The sequence below is a fragment of the Accipiter gentilis genome, chromosome 14 (genome assembly GCF_929443795.1).
Source record: "Accipiter gentilis chromosome 14, bAccGen1.1, whole genome shotgun sequence".
NCBI lineage: Eukaryota > Metazoa > Chordata > Aves > Accipitriformes > Accipitridae > Astur > Astur gentilis.
Genome location: NC_064893.1, coordinates 1,913,381 through 1,936,445, shown reverse-complemented (window position 1 = coordinate 1,936,445; position 23,065 = coordinate 1,913,381). Strand labels below are relative to the sequence as shown.

The following is a 23,065-nucleotide window of genomic DNA, read 5'->3' as shown; positions in this document are numbered from 1 at the left end:
AATCCCAAGAGACTATCTAGATGCTAGAACACCTACATGTGCTCTCAATGTCTCTTTTCCCCTCTAGTATATCTATTTCTCATGGGTCTTTTGACCTAAATACAAATTGCAAAATTCCAGCTTTTGGAGTTGACAGCACAATTCCTACAGGCCTAGATTCTGCAAGATATTTAAACGCAATGCCCAGCTTTAGGCCATAGGCATCCTCTCTGTATCCATCTAATTTTAGAGCCCACAGCACATGTAAATTCCCCACAGAAGGTGAACCTTAGACTCCCCCATGTTCAGATGCGGGGGGTGGAGGGGCAGTTCTTAGGTTTTTCAGTGGAGGAGAGAGGATGAAGGGAGGTCAGAGTATCACATGCAAAGGCACAGCACTTCCCACCAGTGGCCCATCAGGCATTTCCCTCCCGCTGCACTGCTCTCCAACAGTTTGCTTGGACACGGAAGACAGTGTCACACCTGGTCCATTTCTCACTATAGACAACAAAACTTTCTTACAAGGTTGCAGGAGGACAAGGGCACAAAAGGTACAGTACAAAGCCTAGAAAACACGTTCCAGCTTCAAAGTTTTGCAGCCCACAAGCCAATATCATCCAATGTAACGCTGGGCAGCAAAAAAAGCTCCGATTTTTAGCAGGGCTCACTACACCCCCCTCCTCTCAGAAGCTCTCCTGGAAAGTATGGGAGAAAGAAACAATTAGATATGGTTTTATATGAAATGGAACGTGAACTACCCTTGCCATATTTCTACCCTGACAGCAAGCCTCTTCTGAGCTTAAGTCCTACTGTAGCTACATTTTGGACTGTGCACCAGAACTCAGGAGTGTCAGACTGTGGCCTTCTGATCCTATATGCTTTGAAGGGTTGAATTCACTACAGTCATACACAAAATAACTGAGTCGCATTCCCTAAGACTAGATTATTTTGCAGTTTCTGTGTTTTTAATCACCCCCCCCACTGCAGCTAGGAGTGTACAGCCAAGTCTGCAGTTTCCAGTGACACTGATCCAGTCAAACTGCACCTCTGCCTTCCCTCGCTGGGATACAACACAGCCGAAGTCTACACAGATGGCCCTGCCAGGCATGGTAAAACACTGCAGTTAGGAGACTGGATCCAACAGTTAAAGGACTCCTACAGACGTACCCCAAAGCAATGGGAGGGCAGAGATGCTGACAAAAGGGCATTGCAGGGAAATGTGCAGGGAAAACAGTGAAACCCACTCACCCCAAATGACCTGATTCGCTCTCTTCCTTACCCTGGTGCCAACTGGAAGGGAAGAACCAGGCTTCAGTCCTAACCTCCCATCAGCTTCCACAAGCCTGGGGGAAAAGTCCCCTTTCTATCAGCAAACAAGCACATGTGTGTTTGTGTGGTGTGGAAAAAAAAAAATATATGCCGTGTATGTGCGTATGTAAACACAAATACATACACATGCATGTATGAGCAGGCATGTTTACAGGTAACAGAAAAGAAAGATGCCACCGGAGCCAGGAAAAGGATACCAACAGCCTGACACGTAGGAGCTCAAATGTAAGCACTCTTCCTCACTCATGCCTAACACACAGCTGGGCATCTGATGCTAGCAGAAAGCAATGCACTGGCCAGGTAGGGACTCGCATCTCCTCAGGTTACTTCATTCTACTACATCCACAACCCTGTAACTATTGAAGCCCGGTCCATGACACAGCAGGGCTGGTGAATCTTTCTTCCGCTGATGCAATCGGTGTCCTACATCATCAGTTGTCTAAGTCTGTGACATTGCATAGTCGAGCAAAGTGCTTTTTAAGTAGATGACAGGAAGAGTGAAAGGCACTTTGCCCAAGTCACTGGAGCAGAAAGTGACTTCCAAAAACCAGCTAACACAGGCGAGTTCATTATCCTACAGCTCAGAGGCACTGAGCCAGAAGATCTGGTGACTGTTAAGAACATGCAGCCGTGTGCACATTCATAGCTTACAAGCAAGTAAGCACCCAGAAACAAAATTAAAAGCAAAGCCAAACCAAAACAATCCAATAATCATCAACATTTTACACAGCAAATCATCTAAATGGCATTCCTCCCAGCGGTCCCAGTCTTATTTTCAAATAGTAATGCTTTAAGCATATTAATCCAGACTGAAGCGAGGAGCGAACACAAATAATTTTTTGCATGGAAAAGACCAACTCATTCAGTACGTCTACCCACAAGTTTATGGAGAGAGAGGATAGACAACATGGGCCTGAAAGGCCCAGGCATTACAGCCAACCCTCCCGCACCACCCAGTTTGCTGGTGTTAAATCCTTCCTGAAAAACAGCTAGTAGCCAGTTACACCCTACAATACAAGCAGCGGCAAATTCAGCAGCCTCATTCCCCAGTTTTATGTAGCCACTTGATGGCACTTATGTTTTCAGCTCAGTTTCAGTTCTCCTTTATATGAAAATTGCAACGCTGAAAGACGACTGATCTTTCCAACATCCCTATGTAGCATGACTTCAAATACATCCACAATAAGCCTGTTCATGCCACTAGACATCTTCCACTTCAATACCAGGTTAGAATAATTGGCATTTCTATGCACCCCTTATTAGGGGATCTCCAAAACACCCTACCTAGGTGGTTTATGCTGCAGTCAGCCCTGCTGTGAGACAAAAAGGAGTATATTGGGATCCTTCCACATACAAGTAAAAACCAGCTTGTCCTGAGGCGAATGCCAACACCCCTACAAGGGTAGTTTCAGCAAGGAAATGAAGACTCAGAAGGCAAATCACACAAGATGCAGCTGGGGCATCAGGCTCAGCACCATCATTGTTATAAAAAGCTATGTAGGACCCCACTGACAACTTGTCAGGGTCTTTATTTTAAATCTTATTGTAAGGAGGGAACTCCTAGCAGCCAAACTGCTTCTCAGACATTGCTCTTCTCCAGAGAAATCTGTCATTTAGTGATCTGATGATGTTTTCACAGTCCTTGTGCAGTGCTAGACAGACAGCATGCAGCTCATTCTATGAAGCCATGCCGCTACACCATTTTAGCAAACATGCTTGAATCTTCCTTGAGAAGTGCTAATCCTTTCTTGAATTGAGCAAACACCAATCAAAATAGATTTTAGCTGACTAATTTCATCAAAAAGTAATTTTTAGATGGAGGGATTAAAAGCTAAATACAGCAAGCAGATTGTTTAGACAAGCTGCAGTCTGGAAATATAAAGAAAACAACTGTGAAATATAAAAAGGATTAAGAATTGGTTGTAAACAGGGCCAAAATTTAAACAGGTTCTGAACAAAAAGCTGTTTGAACTTCTCTGCAACAGAGCAAAACTGCACATCACAAATGCAGATACATTTATTAATGACACTTGCTGCTTAGCTATGCTCTCTGAAGTATGTTTCCTTCCCCAAGAACAGCTCTCGGACACCTTTGGTACGGCAGCAGTAAACAAGTCTGATGTACAGCATGCTACTCTGATGCAGTCTCGCACCTTTCAGGTTTCTGTCACTTGCTTTGTTGCTCTCCTATCTAAAAATAAGAACTAAACTGCAAACACACCTAAACTGCAAAATATCCACACAGAGAGCTCTGTGGCTCTGTAGGCACCATCTATGTGAATCCCATGAGCCTGTTTCTCAAGTCACACGCCACCAAAGGGTTCAATGCACTAGAACAAGACTAAGAACGTGCCCAGAAAAGGTTTCTTATTCCATTTAGTTCACCTGTCTGTTAATTCAGCTGCTTCAAAAGACACTTTGTAGGACAACAAAAGCAAGGACTAATACCAGTACCAGTTCTGCTGCGAGGCTGTCACATGCAGACAGATGCCCAAAGGGAGAGGTACAAAGGGCAACACACTTTCACAAGTTGGAAAACCCGCACAGAATCGTTATCTCCCACAAACAAACTTCATCACTAAACTCGTCTCCAAGTGTAAAACCTACTTTGATTTATTGATGGCTCTTTTCAGCTTCTTCTCCAGCTGTTTCATCCTTCCCATGGCAGCATTGTATTTGGCTGCAGTCTCCTTGTGAACCAACTCACTTCTCGTTTTGGTCTGTTCTGCCTCCATGACCTTGAATAGGGAAAATGCAGGTTGAGTGGCAAGACACAATGATCCATTTCTTATTATTTTAATTAACAGCAGCTTCATAATCTCTCCAATCAGCTCACGTCAGGAGAGTAAAGGTATAGAAAAGATTACTTTCAACAAACCTACTTAAAAGTCTTTTCCCGAAAGGAGCAGCAATATGTCAGATTTGCAAACACTGTGCTAGTTATGACAGAGGTGTTGCAGCTTCTTGCATAATATCTCTTACGGGAAGTTCAGAAAAGCCTCAAATTTTGGGACCATCCATATTTAAACCCAGCTAGATATTCAGGAGCAGAGCGCTGCTAGCAGAAGCCACCCAGTCACATTTCACCACGTTATTTCTGTCCCCTCCTGCTTCTCCCACAGGAGCCTGCATTTCCCCGCAGGGACCCAGCAGGCCGCTCAGCCCCTCGCTGCCGCAGTGCCCACCCTCAGGACACGGCTGAAAACCAGCTGCAGTCATGGCAGGACCGAAATGCCGTTCAGCTTGAATCACCAGGCACCAGAAACAGCCTGTCCGACCACAGCCGGCCCGTTTGCAGGCCAGGGAGCTGGCTTTTCTCTTAAAAAAATAAAAAAAAAAATATTTAAAAAAAAAAAAAAAATCGACCAGCCTGAAATCACGGTTTGAAGACCAAAAATGCAGAGAGGTTCGAGCCCCGAGCGGACACCCCTACCATGCCAGGGGAAAGCTGTGCTGACGACCAGCCGCGGTGCAGGCTGGCGGATGGTTAACACGCAGCAGTCCCAGGCCCAGCACGTGAGCTGGTCTCCACAGGCGGCAAGCCAGTCGGGCTGCAGCCCTGCACACAAGCGAGCAAATTCTTCAGGCAATCGTTTCTTCAAAGCTTTAGAAACAAGCGCTCGTGGCCGTGGCATTTCGCAGCAACTGAGAGTCTACAAAAGTAACAGGAAAAGTAAGTGTCCCCCCATTAGCTGGCTCTGCTGGTACCCCATAGTCACACTTTGCCAGTAATTAAATCCAGGGTGATTTTATGCAAATTTGCGATGTCAGAAAATGTCGAAGTCAGAAAATGTTTTCTTTAATGCACTAGCAGTCAAGATCCAGAAAGGGAGGCAACTGATATGCTTAAAGTAAGAAAAGTGGTGACACCTCTCCATCGGTCTGGCAATGAGGAGAAAGCAGGCAGTTTTCAGGCTCCCCCTCCGGCAGCTATGAAGGTATCCATACAAAAAATGGCAGGACTTGATTTTCTCCAGTACTGGATTTCAAAATGTCTCAGCTGTGAAACCAACTACTCCACAACTTCATGCAAATTTGCTCCAACTGGCTCCCACCACCAGAACACGCATCTGAGCTCTCAGCTCCAGAGAGAATATTCGAGATATCTTGATTTTAAATAACCTCACCCACAAAGCTCTAATCTCTTGAAAGTGTCCTAGCCCTCACGCTGAACTGAACAGGGAGAAGAGTACAGTCAGCTTTGACTTGCTTGGAGTGCTGCTCCCTTCACAAAAACTCACGTTGTCCTTTTTGATGCCTAAATGAAAGTGTGAAATTGCTACATGCTAAGGCTGAACTGCATCAGCATCAACTAGAAGCTCTTGCTGCCACAACTGGAGGCCATGTTTTGCTCTCCTGCACACACCACTTACTATTAAACAAAGAAGTTGCTACAGAACTTCAAACTACAAGAAAGAAAGGTTTCCAAAGGCTCTTTTGATTAGATGTAAAATAATATACTCCAACACCCTTCAACTATTTTAGATATAAATAGATATAAATAAGGCATCCACTGTCAAAAAAAGGTTTAAAAAAAAAAAAATCTATCACATTCCTAATAGGCTCTCTCCTGCATTCTGAAAACAAGCTGCAGCCTCTTATCTTGAACAACTGTTTGAAAGCTAGGTTGATGCAACGACTTTCCGTAGTGAAATATGTCAGACAAGGCTGGTTTTAGCATGGAAGTGTCTTAAATTAAAATGCAGTCTCCAAAGTCTGCACAGAAGCTGGTTTGCCTTCTTTGTAGCATGGCAAGGAAACTGCAATTTAAAAATGCCGGAAGCTACAAAATAACGGAGTGGCTGGAATTTGCCAATGCTCAGTTAAATGTCAATCCCTCACATCCATTCCTGGGGTAATATTAGCATCAACTCTGATAACTGGGATGAACCACATGATAAGTACTAACAGCATCAGAGTCATAAAGCAGGTTAGGTGTCCAGTATCATGTTGATTTTGCACATCTTTCATATCAAACATCACAGAAACGCTCAACCCTGCAGAACTGGGATTTGAGGATGACAGATCGTAAACACTTCAAAATATCTGACAAAATATGGGATTTGCTGCCAGCCATATATACCCACATTCATTACCCTTTCCAGAAAGAAAAGAAAAAAAAAAAGTTGTATACTTCATCCTTTTGAGAAATCAGCGATGTAAGGAAAACCATCTCCCCCCACTCCCTTGTTTTCCTGTGGACATTCTGCCATTGGACTCGCATTACCCACACAAGCCTGTGGAGAGGCCAGAGACAGCCTGTCCCTTTCCCCTGGGACAGTGGCTCAAGGTGCATGCCCAAGGCTGAGGACAATACCGGGAAGGTTATGAGGTATCTCTGTGGAGGTCCATCACCTGCCAAGATGGATTTAAGCATTTCATTCAGACAAGAAGAAACAAAAAGATCATCCACCCCTTCACAAAAGCCAGATGGGCTTTAAATAGAGAAGCTGTCCACCAGGGCAGGTTGACAAAAACAGACTGCAAGCCATGCTGCCACCTCTACATCTGAGAGGTTCAATGCACAAGCAGCTAAGGAAACACATCACCTTTTAAAAAGGTCTTAGAAATGACCAACAAGGCTTGTGTGGGAAAGAAGTACTTTTTATCAGATCTAACAATACGGTTGGGGAAAAAGCAGTCTTATACGGACTTGCAAACAAGCTTTTGGACACAGTTACCAAATAAGCTGTTTTGTTTAACAGCAGTCACTATGCTTCTACCACCAGCCTTGCCTTGTTGATGCTCCTAAGCCATCGCAGATGCAACAGCATCACTTAGAAAAAGGCAGAGATAAAAGTGAGGATGACACCTTTTCAAATCAAGACTGCTCAAGACACACCTCTCCTCCTTACATTGTACCTGCCATTCATACCCTTGGGGACTCTTACACAAAAACATCCAGAGTGGGTGAACATCTAGGATGCCTACATATTCACTGGACACTTCTGTAGCCCACACCTGTTCTTAATCACTAGATCACCAATTCCATTCTCCCAAGTAGCACAGGCTACAACTTTGGGGGAAAAAAAAAAAACAAAACAAAATCCCACAGGTATCAATCAATTCCTCTTCTCTCCTTCCCTACCCTCTATGTCCAATCCAGATATCTGGGAAAGGAAGGTCAGTGTAGAATATATATTTTTAGTGAGTAAGTCTGTACAAGTAGCTTTGTTCCCCCAAAAAGATTTGCATGATCTAAAGTCAAAGATGGACTCCAGGCAAAATTTCAGTAATAACAACAGGTGCAAAAGAAAAACTTATCAGTGAAATTAAGCAAAACTGAGCATCTAAGCCAGAGAATTACTTTGGACAACTGTTTCTTTCTCAAAAAATTAAATTGATGACCCTTCTAGAGGAAGAACTAGAAATAAAACAGGTAAGAGACAATGCAAAAATCAGTAAACCAGGAGGACAGAATCAACAATACAAGGGACTGCATTTAATCCCTGCATTTCTAGGGTGAAGTGACAGAGAGATTAGGGCAGGGAAGAATGTGGGTATTTTTGTTGTTTCTTTTCACAGACTTTTCTTCCCCCCCCCCCCCCCCCCCCTTTTCTCCAAGTATTTCTATCTGCAGGAAGTATCTCTTCTCTCTACATCATGAAAGCACCCACGCATTTTACACTGACAGATGGTACTTCATGGTATAATATCAAAGGGAGCTTCACAAACCGGATTAAACCAAGAGGGAGCATGCCTCCTCCCTCTTCACTCTCCCCTCATCCCTTCCCTTTTTAAAATGTCTCAGGATCAAGAGCCAAAACATTTCTTCTCCCTGCCAGAATTTATGAACTGAACATATCTCAGGAAAGACTGTAAAAGCAGAACCTTTTTAAGACTGCAGATTGCATCGGGAATTAGAAATTAGCAATTTCTCTTGAAATTCACAAAGGAACTTCCTTTCTGCTCCAGCTTGTCTCAAACTTGAGGTAACGCATCTGTCAGCACTTTCCTTTTGTACACATTTGTTAATGATTTTCAACAGGAGTATAGATGTGAAGACCTCTCCTTCATCCCTTCAAAGTTCTCCATCCTTTGGCCCTTTTATAGCCCTGGTCTCTGCACCCCAAACTGCAGCACTATAACTCAAGGTACTAGCAGATAGGCAACACACTTCCACTTCCCCAAAACATTTTCTCCAAATTTTAGAGATGAACTGCAGTTACCAAAAACCTGGTAAGCCAATGACTAACAGTGAACAGCACTTTTTCGTCTCCAGGCAGGTTAAGAGCTCATCAAACCTGTCTACAAGCAAGCTAAGTGACTACATTTCCATTATAATCAACAGAGAATTGATCTTAGAGTGAACTTGCCCCTCTAGTCACATGAATTGTTCTCCAGATACCATCCCCAACTTATTGATCAGTTCTCCTTTGACTATAATAGAGGTTTAGGCAAGTAACTGGGACATACAAAGTAATGTTCTAGACACCTAAAACTGATGAGCTAAAACTCAGCCTAAGTATCATTACACTGATCTAAGATCTGTGGAGAAATGGACGTCTAGAAAGAAAAAAGACACAGGAATTTACCCCAAAATACACACCAAGTTAAGAGTAGAAACGGGTAAAGCAGCTGCCTGACTGGCAGGATAGCATCACAGTCACTAGTGGTCATCACACAGATCAAGCACAGACATTTACAGGGATTAGTTGCATCTTCACACGCAGGCAAGGATCCAGCTCCTATTTAGGCACCCAGCTTCCTTTGAAACATAGCTCAAACTGCCAGGTGAAAAAAAAATTGCTGAGTGACAGCCTGTACTCCCTGTACCTGTTCATGCCGGTCCTGTCTGCTCCGCAAATAAAAACCATCTTCCACATGTTACACTTCCAGCCCACCCAGGATAAGCAAAATTTCAGTAACTCTCCTGTTTCTCATCAGTTTAATTATATGATTTTCTATATCAGTGGCTACAAAAGCCTTGTTTACAGTAACCCATTAGACTGTCACATTAAAAATACTGTTAATAGCTTTTCAGTCTATGAAGAAATGAAAAAGCAATTATAACATGCAACCCTTATCTCCATTTTCTCCCAGTGAGGGTCTGCAAACAGCATTTCCTGTTTGGTACTCTGGAACCCAAGTCTTTGTCCATATCCATTGAGTCAAGTGCAAAAGTAACCTGGCAGTATTTCCATACATGCTTGTATAAAAAAAAACAAACCACAAAAGTCTCATTTGTTCTTTTGCCTACCCTCTTCCTTTATGCTGTTTGCATTGTTTGTCAGCTACCAAGCTGCTACAGGGCTCGGGTTTTGTTCCAAATTTCAGATTAATTCAATAAAGCCTGCTGCCTCTGCCTGTGAATAGCAAATAAAACCACCTTTACTCTTGCCTGACATTTCTATCAATGGAGAAACAAATTAATCAGTAGCCCACTTCTAACATTTGGCACAGAGGTGCTTTTCTGCATTTGATTCATTGCTGTACAAGGCCCAGTACAACTGCCATTTATAGATTCATGAAAAAAGCTAACAAATCCAAACAACTGGAGTGCAAAAAACTTTTTCTGAGAGTGATTTTGTATGTGGAAGGAAGTAGAGGAATTCTATTTCTTAACCCTCAGCCTTTACCCTCAGAAACAGTTTTTTGCCATTAGCAATTTCTAATGTAATTAGCGGTTTAACTATCTGAGTTAACACCACCACTGTGGCAGTCAATGAGAACTTTTGTTCTAGTAGATCTCATCCTCCAACCTGTTTTCATTCATAGTTTGGTAGGGAATTATGATGTTTTCTGCTCCTCGAGATCCCAGTTATTCTTTTTATCTCACTGAACACTGAGCACTTCACTAACTGCATGCACTGAAACCAAGGAATTATTCACTCTGCTCCTAAAGAAGTTATAAAACTCAGCCAAGCACCCCAAAGCAACTAATGCTGGATCTGTTCAGTCAGGACTTCCAACAGCATTTTCACTCTTCTTAGCTCTGGCCCTAGCCTTAAGGCCTCCAGACTGGCCAATGAAAATCATGAGACAAACTTCCACATAACTCTTTCAAAACCTGCTGTACCCTGAAAAGGTGCAGATGGGTGCTTTCTGGGAACTGAGCTTACCCAGACTATTTTAAGCACCAGAAAGAGTTGGGTAACACGCTTTCCATTCAAGGAGCCATCAGCTGCTCTATACAATCCAGTCTGTGCCTAGGAGATTTTATAACGGTGGTAAACAAACCTAAGGTTCCTATTTAAGCTCCTGCTGTAACCATCAGAGACGTTACGGTTTGAATCAGTTCTCCGACACACAGATATGCTGCACTCAGTGATGATACATATAACATCACCAGCATGACTCCATCAAACACTGCCAGCAGCCATCTTCTGCTCTAAATCACTGGGTTTGCCCATCTCAGGTGTACTCCTCTCACAGCCTGTCAGGGAAGGATTAAGGGTTGTAGAAGGACACAGCGATCCCCTTGAAATAGCCAAGGAAAAGAGGAATCCATCTGAACTCTCAAAATTGCTAGCATTTCTTTCCTCACCCACCCCAACACAAGTTTTCATTATGCCAGCTTGAGAGAGGCAGCTGGTACATGGTTGCTCTCCATCTCCACCAGATCTCAGCAGTTCAGCAGTCAGGAGCTCTAAGCAACTCCTTAGATGCTTCCAGTTTTCTCCCCTGTCTATTCTGAGAATCAAAACTTGTGCATGCATTTCTGGACTTTGCTCATATTAAGCAGGGATAACAACTAGGGAAAACAACAGCTCCTGCTGTCCGGGCACACACGCGCTGCAAAGGTGGGGCTCCCTTCAGAAACACACAGAGGTTAACAGATCTGCAAATACCTAATGATAACAGGGACAATAACAAAAACAACAGCCTGGAGTTTGTTTTCTCTTTTTTAACATATACCAGGTTTTCCATCCCTCCCCTACACACAGCCAACATCCATTTTGTTCCTTGTTTCTTCATCAGGCAGCTGGTTTTTACAATTCACTTTGAAATAGAGGCTTTTCTTATAACTGAGAAGCTTCTGCAACAGAACAGTGCTACTGCATTGAGGACTGCAAGACAACACGAACATTGTATGGCAAGCTAGCATATTTGGAATAGCAAGTTTAGCTTCGCTGGCATACTAAGGGAACTCTAACAGAACAAAGGCTTTTAACTTCTATTTTTGGTTCTTTCATGTTTAAAAAAACAACCTTTCTGCCTTTTTTTTTTAAACAGGAAAAAAAGAGACACAGCAAATGACAGGAAAATTCTTAACAGCTGCTAAAATGAATACCACCTTTCATTGTTAGACAGTGCATCTCTTCTGTATATTTAAAAAGACTTTACGAAGGAGGTAAGACCTTGTATAAATTTGAAAGTTAATTCAGGATAGAGCAGTGTGCAAGCTTAAAATGCAGCACACATTTTGAGTAATTCTACATTCAAATACATGTTTCCAAAGCAAAATGCCTTGTTCAACTGACTCCATACTAAGAACAGGTTATACTAAAATTGGAACATGTCCCTGTTTTTCCAGAGTAAGTGTTTCCGTAACATGCGTATTCAGGAACAGCCATCCCTGTGCAATTATTCCGGCATAACTCCAAATGCAGATATGCCTTAAGACATTGTTTATCCCTATGACATAGGTGGTAACTTTCTTCTTCTTTAGATCTGTTCCACTAGCTACTAGCACAGCCAGATAGAACTATAGTTTTCCCAGTTGTAGCCCAAGGCCCAAATAATTTAACCTTAGGCTTTGTAATTTTCTGTAGCTTCATTTCCTACGTGTCATTTATCTGGAGCAATACAAAAATTTGGTCTTTCAGAAAGTAGGCCTCATACACCACAGGAGAACACAAAATATGAAAAAGACAGATGCTGGGGCAAGTTTGTATTACCCTCTGAGTAGCATGGTTGAGCATCTCTTGCCAGGCAGAGTCAAACTGACGTTTGTCATCCTCCAGTAGCCTCTGCTCAGCAAGTGAAATGGTCTCTTTCGCAGCACGCAGCACTTCAGTGGCCCTCTGAAAATCCTGAGTCGCCCTCTGAGCTTCCAGCTGTGCCTAAAAAAGAGAAGTTGGGATCAGAGACAAAGGAACCCTCACGGTCACATTTAGAAGATCTACCACACTGATCCCGGGACTTTAAAAATACCACACCAGTATTACTGTTTCCCAACCTTTTACTTGGAAGTGACACATATTTCCTCCTCGCTGGAGTAAGGCCTGCTAAGACAGCAGTTCCCACCCAAACAGGTAATTTGCAAAGAACTGTCTCATGGTGTTTGTAATCAAAAAACACACAGCTGATGGCCTACAAATAAGTACCTGGCTGAGAGATAAATACCTTACCAGGTAGGTTTAAATCACTGACAAACATAACAAAAGAAAACGCAATAGCAAACTTGTAGCATGTCAAGAATTCATTGAGAATGGCACTCCCTGAGTTTAGTCAGGGTGGATTTTTATCTGGTGCACCATTAATCATGCTGAGGAAATGTTTTGGAAGTATTACATTGCTCTAAAGCATAAACAAGTTTTCTGAGAAGGTGGCTGCTAATTCTGTGGACATTCTTCTACTTTGTTATTGCTGGGACAGAACTGGAGCAGAAAGTCCCCAGTACAGAGACACGGAGGTAACCATGTGAAATGGTTACCTCACCAATGCATGTGAAACACAGATAAAGGCCCTGCTATGTCCTTTGGAAACTGCTGCTTCTTTTCAGCAAAATAACACAAAGTCTGAGCTTGAAGGAAGCACTGGCAAGTGTCTGCATGAAAGCAGCAGAGAAAAGAGTCTTCTGATGAACTATATGGTTCTTGCTGTGAGAGCAAAGACTCCTCCAAAACAATATACAACCTGCCCAGCCAAGCAAGCATAGCTTAAAGCCATCTAATCAATGGGCTGTGATCTCTTTTTTCTGGACCAAGAAAAATTCTCCAAGACATTGCATTTACAGACCACCCTCACCTCTCCTGAAGGCTGTAACAAGGTTCTCACCATATCCAAATCCCACTCTGAGCAGTCCTCAAGTAAAATGCTCACATCCCATCTTGCAGGCTGGAGCCACCTCCGTTTTTCACACCTGAGCATCAGCCCTCCAGGGTCCCTAACACAGCAGCAAGCCCTTGCCTGTTCAGCCCAAAAAGGGAGAGCAGCCAATAAAGCAGAAATAATGCCAGGCATACTGCAGGCTTCAGTGGTACTGTAGTGACAAAAGCCATCACAGAGTTCAGCAGTCTTGCAGTATTGCACTTTAGTACCAGTGACAAGTCTTAAATGTTCAAAATAGGTGACTCTACAACAAATAGACATAGAATATCCATAAACAAATTACTGGTGTTGGCTGAGTTTTGGTTGGTTGGGATTTTTTTGTTTGTTTGTTGTGGTTTGGGTTTTGGGGAGGAGTTTTTAAGATAGAGATGTCCTCTCTTTCTATAGTTATCACTGAATGACTAGCAATTTTAACATTCAGGCTTTCAAACATGCAGGTTTCACATTGTTTTCCTTCATCAGAAATTTTTTTATTTCTGAAGCTTTTGTGTTCATTTGCTGTCTCTTAATTGTATCAGCAATTTATTGCTCTAGAGCCCTTTTGAAGTTGATGCACAAATACCTTGTTTAGCTCAAAAGTAAAATCTTTACCCAAACTTTTCTATGTTATATATTTCATAAATTTCTATCTAAAGGAGTATTTGTGAGCTGTTTTGCACTGAAACACCGCCCTTCAAATGCAAGCTTCACATTCAATTAATTGAACATCCAGCACTATCAAGACAGTTTTCGTTTACGCTTCAGTGATTTTAAAAAAAAGGAATTACCCAGTTTATACCTATGGGAAATGTCTTTGACAAGACATGACTGACAGAAAAAAATAACAAATAAAAATTTACATGGCATGATATACAGAGGAGTCCGAGGCTGAAACAGGGGAAAGGACTCTAACATACTAAATTGAGGAAGATGAAGTCTTATGAATAAAGGAAGAGGTTTTAGTGTGAAGAAGCAGTGGTCATCTGGGAAGTGGCCAAAAATCCCTGATACAAAATGGGAAATAAGTAGACCCAATGGTGCATTTCTCCAGCAAAGAAGCTGGCTATGCCTCCTCAACAACAGCTGCATCAAATACTTGAGACACCACAGTTATTTGTAAAGGTAATGGGAAAAACCCTTCCCTCCCTGCCTCACGACAGGGGAGACAGACTCCTAATTTAAACAGAAGTCTCAAAAGGAAATAAAGCACACTAAGTTTCCCTCACAACGTCCTGAAATAGCAGCAAGCCCTTCTTACTTCCCCCTATCGCACAAAGGGGCACTTCACTCCAGAGTGACCGTGGAAAAATAGGAGTTACATGTCAGAGGTCCTTCAGCTACTAGCTGGGGAGGGAAATCAAAGTCATCACAATCAGTGCAGTAACTTCCTTCCAGCCAAAGTCCCTGATGCACTTCCTTCTGAAGTGGCTGCTGGCATTTTCCACAGAAGGGAAATTCATCTAACCATGCCTTGCTGATTTCAGGCAACTCACAACACACCACCCTGCCTAAGGCCTTTGGGAAGAGCCAGGGCATTAAAGTGTTAATTTCTATGCAGGACTGCACATCCCAAAGCAGCACAGAGCTTTGAGCCAATATTAGTGGATGAACAGCATGCTGGTGTAAATTATATACGGTCTCTTAGAAAGTCAAAGAAAAAAACCCCACACATTACCTCTTCTCACCACCCCAGTCACCAGCTGCCTGTTTCAAATGTATTAACACATTTTATAAATTCAGAATAAGCCTGGCTAAAGAGTATTTTGATTTAGCCACTAACTGACCTAAACCATGGTATCCACCAAGCACAGGAAAGCCACCTGAGGATGTTTAAAAAAGGTTCAACCTAAGCTTCCAACAAAGGGCAGAGCGAGAAGCCCGAATCTCAGTCCTGAAAATATCCTCTGCTGAATTCTCCGAAAATTCACAAGTTTTTATTTTTTCTTCCAGTAAGTTTGACGTATGCTAGTAAAGGGATCAAATGCAAATAAAGACCGAAAGTTTTCCATTAAAATAGTTTGAGATGGGATTTTTTAAAGTGAAATAAAATGCAAGACTCCAGTAAGAGCCCACACCAAGTACTGCAGAACAGTGCTGAGAATGTTGGGAGGAAGAGCAGGACTGATATTCATGGAAGACCCTACGTGAGAGAGCCAGGTCCCAATAACTTCCAGGCAATAAGGCTGTCTAAAGCCTAGCCCCAGTGAAGGCTTCAGCTCCACGGCTGCCCTGCTGCAGCAGTGGGCCTGCCCGTGCAAGAAAACAACTTAGAAACACGAGGAAAACAGACTGGCAACCTATTCCTAGCACAGGCAGAACTGCACCAGCAAGTAACTGCTTTCGAAACTCTACTAAAACCAGATCCCAGGGGGAATGCGAACACAGAAGTAGTTTTCTCACCATAACTGCATCAGCACTTGGAAGTTTCTGTTGGCACAGATACCTGGGGCAGGGATCAACACACCTAAGCCAGCAAAAAAGTCTGCAGAGCATTAGGAGCTCAGTTACTAAATCCCCATGGAAAACAACATTCATTTCAGCTCGCAGTACTAGTAGCTCCTCTGATGAAGCCTCTAAAGCACAACTGGCTGCACAGCGGAAAAATGTTCTTTATGATAAGAAAACCAGAAGCTAAATTTACAGTTCAGCTAGATTTCTACTTGCACCTGGACCTGTAGGACACTGACAGCTGAAGCTGTTAACAGGCAGGCCCATAACTCTGGCCACATTCAGCTTCATGCCCCGTAACTGTGTGGGCAAAAGGAAAACTGAAACAAAACCATTCTCTCGCAGCTGCATTTGTTAAATGCTACTCTGCAATGGCCATTTGGAAACACTGTTTTGGAACACACAATGCTTTTTGGTTTAAGCAAAAGAGTTAGTCCAAATAGCAATTTAGCTTCAACAGTTAGCTGAAGTCAGTCTACGCTCTTTTATTTTAAGCAACTTACTGAAAGCCTGGGAAAGAAAAAAGCCAAATACTAGAGTAAAGAATGAGACATTAGTCATTAGAGAAACATCAACAGGTTTGTGGGTTTGCCAATGTGAAGAAGGATACTCAAACACTTTTTAGTTAGTACAGTTACTCAATAATTAGCTTTCATTTAAAAGTCCCTTCGGCATGTATAAGTTGTTCTGCACCATCACCGACAGATTGCCCTCACACTCTTCAGTCTCAAGCCTGCAGGTCACTCAGTTTGATGAAGGAGATTGTAGCCATGTTCTTCATGTGCTTTTAAAACCACAGAGAACAACAGGAGCTCACGTCTCCATCCAACCTCCTGACATTGTGTATGAACTTCATTTTAGACAGCGCTTGTTTCTCTCAAAAGACCAGAATTCAAAGTTCAAATGAACAGCTGAAAACTAGGTTATTTTGCTTTCAAGCACAAACTGGTGTTCAAGTTGAGAAAGGTTTAGCCCTGCGGTAGTACGAGGGAAGATGTACTAGGGGTGAGGACAAAAATCTCCAAGGGAGGTTGGAGGCAAGTGGGATGTCAACTTTCTGCCGATCACCCACATTGCTGGTGCTTGATGGAGTCTATCCGATATAAAAGCGAGCATCTCTTTTCAAAAGAGTCAGGAGCTAGGCCAGTGAAACTCTTTATTGAAAACAAGGAGGCCTCCACACCTTGGGAACTGGGGAACCTGTGCCCCAGCTCCTACTGCCGCAGTGACTGGGAGCTCATTGTGCTTTCTGCCAGGAAACTCAGCTGAACGTCTTCACCACTGCAGACCCTTCCCCTGTTAGAGTAAAATATAAAATAGGATCCCTTCGAGGAACGCAATTAAGCAGCCACAGAGATCTCAGCTAAGGAGAATCTCACTGTCATGGCAGTCTGTCGCACGCCACCTGCGCAGACCACCAACTCTTTCTGCCACCGTTCATCCCTCCTCTTCAACTCAATACTCCACAAGCGACCTGCTACAACCAAGCCTCCACAGCAGTAAATCTCTCCCCCACAACAAGCAGCATGCCCAAGAGTCCTGCTCTGCCCACCCAGCCCCCTCCTCTCTACCTCTCCTCATGGCCGAGAGCTTTCTCTTCGCCACTATCCACCCCATTGCTTTTCCACACAGGCAATCTCCTCTCATCAGATCATCTGCCACTGGTCTCCCTGGCGCCGATTCACACAGCCCCAAACTTCACAGCCAGCTCCCAAAGAGGTGGTACAGGGTAGCAGCACTCGCAGAAGCAAATGGAGCACTGCAATATAAAATACGTCAACTTTTAAAATAAAAAAACTATGTAAAATTAAAGGGGTACTAACAGGGTTCGTAACAGCAAGCTATTAATGTGTGGCTGAAAGGAGCTCAGTCCTGACAAATCCCTTTTGGTGGGGGATAAAAGCTGCACCCTCATGCTTAGTCTACACAGGGCCTCGCACAGAAGGGAGCCACGCACAACAGCTGGATTATATTGTTAGCTAAAGACAGTGATGAAACCAAAAAAGCTAGGCCATTGCAAGCTAATAGAAGAAAACAAAACCAGGCACTTTTAAAAATGCAATCATTCTTCTACAAGTGGTAGTGGCATACAGACAGATTTTCAGGTCAGCATAGGCACATCTGCTTGCCTACTTTCAAAGCAGAAAACCCTGTACTCTTTAGTTATGAAATACAATTTTTTGTTTAGTCCACCTAGCTTTTATTGCCCCAATCCCCCTTTGTAGCCAGAGCCCTTGCCCACCTGACCTAATAGAGGAACTTCCCACCCTACCACACATAGCTTGAATCTTCTGTGTTAACATCAACCAAGATACATACTCTTCTTCCTCATTTAATCTAATCTCCAATTTTTGTTTTTGCCTACCGAGTTATCCTGGACTGCACAGTATCACTGACACCAAAACATGGTGCAACACAGCTATAGCATTTGTCCAAGGTTAGCTGACATCTAACATACCCTGGTAGACACTACCCAGCCTCTGACCAGTGAGCACATGCGCACGCAGCTAACAGAAGACCAGACCACAAGTGTTGATAAATTCATGAAAAGGACATCGCTAACACAACCAGCAAATTTCCCACTAGAAACGGCAGTCAGCGAAGTTTGGTTATTTTCAGGTATTTACAAATTGGCCTCTCATTTATCCAGGTGAATCTATCTCATCCTGCACTGCCAAGGTGTTGACACCCACTTTATTTCAGCATCTTTGTGGTTTTGCCAATACAAGGCATGAAGAATCTCTGTTTACAAAATCACTGTAAGCTGGAGCATGAAGAGAACAGACGGTTGCTGTTCAGAACAAGGCACCAGCACACCACGTGCTGGCCCAAGGCCTTTGCTCTAAAACGCACTTGTTTGTTACTGTGAAACCAATGTCTCTCCCACTCATTAATCTTTAAAACAATAGTTTAATTGCTACCAGCAACACGTACTTGCTTACTACCAAACAGATAACGATTAACTGTGTTCCAGTCACGCTCTTCAGCAAGAGGCAAGTTTCAGATGTTTCCATTCTTTTAACAACATCACATGGTTCATTTGCTGTGCAAAGTACAACAGAGAACATGTTTAAAAAACAGGATCTTCCCTCCATCAGTCACCCAGCAGAGTTGCTGTATCAGTGCCTGTCTTCAGGGATCACTCTGATTGCAGTGACCACACCGCAGCATCCTGCATAAGCTTCTGGCAGGGATGAGGACAGCAAGATGACCACTCGTTGAGTGCAGCATACCTGCCTTGCCCACCACTGTAGTGGATTCAATAATTCAGAAGCCTACAAGGTAAAAGCTGTCAAGGGCTCGCGGCATTCACAATAACTAGCCGCTGAGTGCTGCTATTTTGGCTCCAGTTTTCATCAACCTGTTTCAGTGCAGCTGGCAGCCAGTAACAAGAAGAGCAGCCCAGACATCAACACAAGGGCCCATAATGCTCAACAATCTTGATACAGGCACAGCTGCACCCCCAGCAAATCTGCGGATGATACTAAGTTAGAGGAGGTAGTTGAAGAGGCAAATGGCAGAACCTCAACCCCGACTGACCTTGTGAAACTCAACTGGGCCAAGAGAAACCTCACAAGGTTCAACAAGGAGAAGTGTAGAGTCCCGTATGTGCGGTGGAATAATCCCATGATCAGCACAGATGGAAAGATCAGCCCTGCCAAAAAGGACCTGCGTGTTACAACAGGTGTCAGGCTGAAAAAGCTGAAAACATGCACTCCTGTTGTAAGGCAAACCATGTGCTAGGCTACATTAAGAGGGCCACAGTTGGCCAGTCATGGGAAGTTATCATTCCTCCCCACTCAGTGCTGGTGAGGCTGCACACTGAATACTACATCCTGGCCCCCCAGTTCAAGAGGGATGTCAAGACAGGGTCCAGAGGCCTATAATGACTCCTACAAGGAGTGCTGAGGCATGTGGGCTTTTTTAGTCTAGCAGGCAAAAAAGACTAAGGAGTAATCTAATTAGCTGCCAGCTAAACTTTGAAGGGGAACTGCAAAGATGACAGAGTGACATGAATGCTTCTCAGCCATACTGGATGATATAACATGGAGCAACAGCCACAGACGGCCGCTTAGAAGTTCAGGTTGCACATTAAATAAGTCTGTCTTACCAGGAGGGCGGTGTGACCCACAGACAGGCTATCCAGAGGGCTTACAAATCTCCGTCTCTGGTGGTTTTCAAGACTTGGCAAAGCCATGGTTGATACAATCCAGCGATGGCGACAGTTCTGCTTTGAGCAGGAGGTTGGGATCAGATGACCTCCAGAGGTCCTGTACAGCCAGCATTTCTATCAAATACCACCATGTTTTCTTACAGTTTCTCAAAAAACAAAGAACATAGTTGCAAAAAAATTTGCAGTGATACTGAATTCTCAGGCCCACGCATTTATTTTCTTGAATAATCAGACTAGTGGTGCAGTTGGGGGGTGGGGATTTTGTTTGCTTTTTTTAAGGACCATGACCTTCCTTTCCCTTCTCCCTACAGACTAAAAACTCCAAGATAAACCAGAACTGAGAGGCAGTAAAAAACTAGAAACTCCTTCTTGCTATAGATGTTTATATCCCTTGTACAGATGCTTATAAACAACTTATAAAATCCAAAGCCTCGGGAGTGACCTCATTTTGGCAGATCTATGAGGCTTTGTGAGCTATGTATTAATCTGTGATGACTGTTTGTATTACTGACAGACAATACAGTCTCTCAAGAGTCTGAAACACCCTTGCATTCTTTAAGCTGTTTATTGAAAAGCTATAAAGTTGTGCATAGGTTAAAATTTGCTTTTTCAACAGCAGATTTGAAGATTTTTATTAGGGTGGAGAAGGCGAAGGGGAGGAGAAGGTGAAAATAAGCCTTGCTAGAGCTTTTTGGAACACAAATGGTTTCCTCCCTCCTGCACAACTAATGAAATGCCTGTGGAAAATAATAACCAGATGTCCCTTAGTCTATGCTTTTGATTAGGTGTCTTGTTCTTGTGCTGGGCTTTTTGGTACCATCCATGCATCCACCCCTCCCTCCTCTTCTAACAGCTTAATGTTATAGAACTGACCTGACTCCTGGCTCCGTTTTATTTTCCTGGTAAACCTATAGTCTATAAACAGGCCCAGGAAATAAAAGCAGACCTACAAAGCATGTTTGGAGAGGCATCTAGCTGTGTGCTGAAGTTAGGCGATATGTGTAACTCCCTTAACACAGGATCACAAGCTGTATTCCAGGAGACAAAAAAGTTCAGGGCACAACCAGCAGCTCACTTCATTAGCTACTTCTGTTACCAGCATACAGACAGTTGGTCTCCTCAAAGACAGAATCCCACCTCCCTTCTTTAGGAGCTATGGAAGGAAATGAGAAAGAAACTATCTAAACATACAATCCCCTTTAAACACTGTTAAGACCAAGGCCGGACTGGACAAAAAAATCAGCTGCCAGCCCTTCTCGGTTCTCTGGTGGCTCCCATCTAGGCTGTACACTAGCATCTTGTGCAACGAGGGCAAGAATGTCACCGATGTGAATGTGAGCCGATTATCACCACTGTGCACCCAGTCATTTGAAGCCTACAGGACTCCTTGCTGGTTTTAATTGATCTAGCTCCTTGCCTCACAGGAGTAGAGAGACGATGCTCGTTTGGGCACGGAGATTGTATGGGAGATACTACACCAAGCCTTTTGGCCCTCCCTCATTTTTCATGAGGTTGTTGTGAGATGCTGGTCTGCTTGGAGTTACTCACATTAATTAAGGAGTCTATGGCACCAGAATATGACAAATTGTTCATCTTAATGCCATTCAGACACAGGCTTCCTGGGCACTCACTGCCATCTGCTTGTTAGTTGTGCATTTCTTTGTGGCCAAAATTATAAGGCTGCTGGCTTCTGGAAGATGGAATCATAGAATATGTACAGGTTTTTCCTCTCCAAAGTAAAATATCTTATTAAGAGAGAAAAATATCAAGATAATCCTCCCTCCAGTATGCACCTGCATTCTGAGAGCTTAGGCAGTGACTCAATGAGTCTAGGGTTTACAGCTGGTTTCTAGGTTTACAGAGGCTCAACACACTCACCTGCACCTCGCAGCAGTATCCTTTACTGAAATCAAATACTGAAGCAAGGAACAAACTCCCCACAAATACACACTGCAAGATATACATCGCCTGCCTTAGTGGATTTTACTCATTATCCAAGATAACATTCAGCACATACAGATGCAACAGATATGTTCAGAAGAAACACCAGATCGTTGCCTCACCTAATTGCCACCAAAGCAGGAAATGTTTGTAAGTAGAAGTTTCCAGAGGGTTGGCAAGGGATTGACAGACTGATTCTTGTGCATGCAGGTCTCGTGCATGCGTGCATACCAACATATGCAAAGACAAGACGCATGGGTAGGAGTGTCACCTGAGTGATAGGCTGTTCTGGACACGTTCTCCCAGTCCCCAGAAAGCCTCACACCCACCAGCAACTGCCCATCCTCAATAGCAAGGACATGCTCTGGAAGAAAGGCCCAGGCTGACCTTGTACATCTTTGACTGCATGCTCACAGCTACTTTTGAGACAGTCTTTTTCCTAAGGGATCTGCTGAAGATAATTAATCTCTTGACCCTTCAGGTTTTTTCCTAGTGGAATTATATGACTCCACAGCACATGTGAATAACAGGCTTGCTTCACTTAAAGGAAAAGTAGCAGGTGTTGTCCTGGACAAGTGAAGGGCTAAGTCCATTCCTTGGAGGAAAAAGTCTAGGTAGCAGCAGAAACAGACAAAATTTCATTTCTACTTCACAGCAATAAAATCCTACTTTAAGAACAAAGCACCCTTTGCCAAGTGGAAAAAACACCAGACATCAGAAGCAGACACAGCTAAAAAAGACGGACATTTCTTCCACATTCTGGCAGCGAAAATTATTTTCTAACAGTAGAATTGCAAGTTTGCTGCAATTAAGAGAGATTTTTCTTACAGAAACTGAGTCAATGCACAGCCGTTCTCACACATGCTACAGAGGAATTAAGACTCTTCAGATACTGTTTTTCAGCAAGAACAGACAAGAGCTCATAAATTTGTACTGTTTTACTAGAAGTCATAATGAAACACACCCAGAAGGCAGTAACCAACATCCATATCAGATTTATTTTGGCACCAGCCCCTAGCTTGAGCATTTATCACTTCATAATAAACTCCCACCTATTTAGACCACTGTACACAATAACGATTGAGGTAGCTGAACAATTTCCAAAAAGTTGCAAGACTTGTGCTGCCTTCAGCAGTCATCCCTGAGCAATTAGCACGCAAAACAGGTACATAGGATATCACCCTGACCTTAAATCACCCAGGCTCAAATGCCAGCTAC

General features: G+C 43.3%; 1 protein-coding gene across 2 annotated transcripts in view; it reads right to left on the bottom strand.

The window, feature by feature from the left end:
• Window positions 1-23,065, bottom strand: part of SH3BP5 (SH3 domain binding protein 5) — a 54,134-nt gene that overhangs the window by 7,949 nt on the left and 23,120 nt on the right. For both annotated transcript variants that reach the window (XM_049817306.1, XM_049817307.1), the window contains 2 exons: window positions 12,150-12,314; window positions 3,916-4,046 (listed from right to left, as the gene is read on the bottom strand). In XM_049817306.1, coding sequence (XP_049673263.1) covers window positions 3,916-4,046; window positions 12,150-12,314 — 296 coding nt within the window. The remainder of the gene's footprint in view (window positions 1-3,915; window positions 4,047-12,149; window positions 12,315-23,065) is intronic.